Raw genomic sequence first — 4,546 nt, forward strand, 5'->3', positions numbered from 1 at the left:
AGATGTTTTTGGAAGATGGGCAGGGACTCTGCTGTCCTAGCTTCAGGGGAAGATGGGAAGGGACTCTCTGTCCTAGCTTCAGGGGGAAGATGGACAGGGACTCTACTGTCCTAGCTTCAGGGGGAAGATGGGCAGGGACTCTGCTGTCCTAGCTTCAGGGGGAAGATGGACAGGGACTCTACTGTCCTAGCTTCAGGGAAGATGGGCAGGGACTCTGCTGTCCTAGCTTCAGGGGGAAGATGGGCAGGACTCTGCTGTCCTAGCTTCAGGGGGAAGATGGCAGGACTCTGCTGTCCTAGCTTCAGGGGAAGATGGGCAGGGACTCGCTGTCCTAGCTTCAGGGGGAAGATGGGCAGGGACTCTGCTGTCCAGCTCAGGGGGAAGATGGCAGGACTCTGCTGTCCTAGCTTCAGGGGGAAGATGGACAGGGACTCTACTGTCCTAGCTTCAGGGAAGATGGGCAGGACTCTGCTTCCTAGCTTCAGGGGGAAGAGGGCAGGGACTCTGCTGTCCTAGCTTCAGGAGGAAGATGGGCAGGGACTCTGCTGTCCTAGCTTCAGGGGGAAGATGGCCATGGGACTCTGCTGTCCTAGCTTCAGGGGAAGATGGGCAGGGACTCTGCTGTCCTAGCTTCAGGGGGAAGATGGGCAGGGACTCTGCTGTCCTAGCTTCAGGAGGAAATGGCAGGGACTCTGCTGTCCTAGCCTCAGGGGGAAGATGGGCAGGGTCTCTACTGTCTTAGCTTCAGGGGGAAGATGGGCCAGGGTCTCTACTGCGTTAGCCTCAGGGGGAAGATGGACAGGGACTCTACTGTCTTAGCCTCAGGGGAAGCTGTTACACTATTGGGGTGCCAAGACAGAGAAGAGCTGGACTGGGCTGAGCGGGAGCTGCTCTTCCGTAGGGTGGGAGGACAAGAGACCTGAGGTGGCACCTTCAGGCTGAGGCATCCAAACCCTTCCAACCCTTCCCCTCCCTAACCCCTTCCCAACCCTTCCCCTTGGCCCTACCCCTTCCCAACCCCTTCCCCTTGGCCCTAACCCCTTCCCAACCCCTTCCCCTTGGCCCTAACCCCTTCCCAAACCCTTCCCCTTGGCCCTAACCCCTTCCCAACCCCTTCCCCTTGGCCCAACCGTTACCAACCCTTCCCTTGGCCCTAACCCCTTCCCAACCCCTTCCCCTTGGCCCTAACCCGTTACCAACCCCTTCCCCTTGGCCCCAACCCCTTCCCAACCCTTCCCCTTGGCCTTAGGGCCAAGGGAAGGGTTGGCCAAGGGAAGGGGTTGGGAGTGATTTAGGATCGGCTGAATGATTGCAAACGTACCGCTTAGAAAGAAACACTGGAGGTCCATCTTCTGTAGGTTGTTATTTGCATGTCGTTTGAATGTAGCCTATAGATGTGATGTACAGTGCATCGGAAAGTATTCAGACCTCTCTGCTTTTTCCACATCAATCTACACACAATTCCCACCATAATGACAAAGCAAAAACACTTTTTTGTTGTTGAAATGTTTGCAAATTTATAAAAAATGTAAAACAGAAATACCTTATTTACATAAGTATTCAGACCCTTTGCTATGAGACTCAACATTGATCTCAGGTGCATCCTGTTTCCATTTATCATCCTTGAGATGTTTCTACAACTTGTTGGAGTCCACTTGGGCTAAATTCAATTGATTGGACATGATTTGGAAAGGGCACACACCTGTCTATATAAGATCCCACAGTTGACGGTGCATGTCAGAGCAAAAACCAAGCCATGAGGTCAAAGCAATTGTCCGTAGAGCTCCGAGACAGGATTAGCATTCAGAACCCCCAAACACCTGCATTGATACTCATCTCCAACGCTGCAGCAGACCTTCCATTAAGGTTTGGTAGAGACGGAGGTTCGGTAGAGACGGCGAGGTTCGGTAGAGACGGAGGTTCGGTAGAGACGGAGGTTCGGTTAGAGACGGAGGTTCGGTAGAGACGGGGTTCGGTAGAGACGGATTCGTAGAGACGGAGGTTCGGTAAGAGACGGAGGTTCGGTAGAGACGGAGGTTCGGTAGAGACCGGAAGGTTCGGTAGAGACGGAGGTTCGGTAGAGACGGAGGTTCGGTAGAGACGGAGGTTCGGTAGAGACGGAGGTTTGGTAGAGACGGAGTGTAGGAGATTCTGGAGGTGCTGACAGTGCAGCTATAATTGATGGGGTCAGGAATAGACACTGAAACACAGAAGTGAACACAGACATTAGGCTACATATTATTTATTTATTTTTTATTTCACCTTTATTTAACCAGGTAGGCTAGTTGAGAACAAGTTGTCATTTACAACTGTGACCTGGCCAAGATAAACCAAAGCAGTGCGACACAAAACAACAACACAGAGTTACACATGGAGTAAAACAAACATACAGTCAATAACACAATAGAAAAAAACAAGATATTATCAGAATTATCCAGAGGGACTTACAATCAGTGTATTCAACTAAAGTACGGTTAAAAGCAAAACAAAAAACAACAGTTATTGGAAAGTGAAACCTACTTTAAAGCCTGAGTTCAGTGTGGAACGTTCAAACCCATTACCAATCTCTTCAGTAGAAGTGGTCACTCAGGTATTTTACCCATAAATCTCTTCTGTCTTTGGAGGAAAACGTGAGGTCTGGCCCTGACGTCATAGCATTAGAAGGCGGTATACAGTGACGCTTGGAATGAATAAAACCTGGATCAATAATTCACAAAGGCTCTGAAGAACCACAGGAGCTTATTTCATTGATGGACAATAGAGCAGACAAATTGGAGCGTCGCTCAGTGCAGGCAGGCCATTCACAACACAATACCATTCACAACACCGGGGACTGGTAGCAGAGGCCTATTAGRCTACTTTAAAAATAGGCCAAGATAAAATGTCAACAAAATCATTAAAGGGATGATGAACTCGTGGATACCATGTTWATYTGTCTCTGTGTCCAGTATGAAGGAAGTTAGAGGTAGTTTTGCGAGCCAATGCTAACTAGCGTTAGCGCAATGACTGGAAGTGTATGAGTATCTGCTAGCATGCTAACAGAGTGATTGGGTATCTGCTGCTAGTGGATACCCATAGACTTTTTATTGAACCTTTATTTAACTAGGAAAGTCAGCTAAGAACAAATTCTTATTCACAATGACGGCCTACCCCAGCCAAACCCGGACGATGCTGGGCCAATTGTGCGCCGCCCTATGGGACTCCCAATCACGGCCGGTTGTGATACAGCCTGGAATCGAACCAGGGTCTGTAGTGACGCCTCTAGCACTGAGATGCACCTTAGACCGCTGCGCCGCTCTGGAGGCCAGATTAAAAGGGCCTCAATGCCAAAATCCCAAASTATCCCTTTAATTATTAAATCACAAAAAAAAAAATGAATTGAATAAATATGAATCATATCAATAGATAGCTATGTGAGTAGGATGGACACGGCTAATAGATAAACTAACCTGGTGAATCTAGCCAGCGTGGCCAGACCTAGGACCCCTCCCAGTCCGTAAACACTGAGCAGTACGGCGTTGATGATGACGTCAGCATGCATCACGTACAGCTGCCACACCAGGAAGTAGACGGACAGCAGGGCGGTAGCCACCGTCATGGCCAGGTTAGCCCACATATAACCCTCCGTCTCCTGCAGGTTACCCCTCACACCTGGAAGGAGGTGGGTGGGGGAGGGAGGGGGAGGGTGGGGGAGGGAGGGGGGGAGAGAGAGACATAGCARGATGCCCCTGGAGCAGTATAGGGGCGATCCCACGACAACGGGAGAGGAAAATATTTTGGGTATCTCAGATTTTTCTGGCAATTCTCACATAGGAACTTGGTTGAGAGGAAGGATGTTTGAAATGATTTGTACTTTTGTTACGAGAATCACGATGAAAGTGTCCATTTTTTGCCCCTTTATAGACCTATACATGCCTCCTGTCAGACTCTATGATCTGTGAACCGTACGTGAATACAGACATCTAGTCTGACAGTATAATGACTAGATGATGTCTGTATTCATGTACGGTTCACAGATCATAGAGTCTGACAGGAGGCATGTATAGGTTTAAAAAGGCCCTAATATTGCACATTTCATCATGATTTTCAAAAATAATAATTGTGATACAATTGTAAAAAGCATTTCAAACATCCTTCCTTGCAATGAAGTGATTATGTGAGAATTTCCAGAAAAATCTGAGAGATAAAAAATATTTTCTGCTCCCGCTGGCGTGGAATCACCCTTTAAGAGGCTGAATGCCTTCAGACCCCCACTACAACTCACCTCAGAGTCAGACCCCCACTACAACTCACCTCAGAGTCAGACCCCCACTACAACTCACCTCAGAGTCAGACCCCACTTACAACTTCACCATCGCAGAGTCAGACCCCACTACAACTCACCTCAGAGTCAGACCCCCACTTACAACTCACTCAGAGTCAGACCCCCACTACAACTCACCTCAGAGTCAGACCCCCACTACAACTCACCTCAGAGTCAGACCCCCACTACAACTCACCTCAGAGTCAGACCCCCACTACACAACTCACCTCAGAGTCAGACCCC

At 49.0% G+C, this 4,546-nt stretch overlaps 1 protein-coding gene across 3 annotated transcripts in view; it reads right to left on the reverse strand.

The window, feature by feature from the left end:
* Positions 1-2,015: 2,015 nt before the first annotated feature.
* Positions 2,016-4,546, reverse strand: part of LOC111971657 (transmembrane protein 80) — an 8,478-nt gene continuing 5,947 nt past the window's right edge. For 2 of the 3 annotated variants that reach the window (XR_002878283.2, XR_002878284.2), the window contains exons 5-7: positions 3,450-3,651; positions 2,521-2,680; positions 2,016-2,200 (exon numbers count right to left, since the gene is read on the reverse strand). Coding sequence is in view for 1 of the 3 variants with exons in the window: in XM_023998512.2 (XP_023854280.1) it covers positions 2,188-2,200; positions 3,450-3,651 (215 nt within the window). In the remaining 2 variants the exon portion in view is untranslated. The remainder of the gene's footprint in view (positions 2,201-2,520; positions 2,681-3,449; positions 3,652-4,546) is intronic. The other variant, XM_023998512.2, reaches the window with a different exon arrangement.

The sequence above is a fragment of the Salvelinus sp. IW2-2015 genome, linkage group LG13 (genome assembly GCF_002910315.2).
Source record: "Salvelinus sp. IW2-2015 linkage group LG13, ASM291031v2, whole genome shotgun sequence".
Taxonomy (NCBI): Eukaryota; Metazoa; Chordata; class Actinopteri; order Salmoniformes; family Salmonidae; genus Salvelinus; species Salvelinus sp. IW2-2015.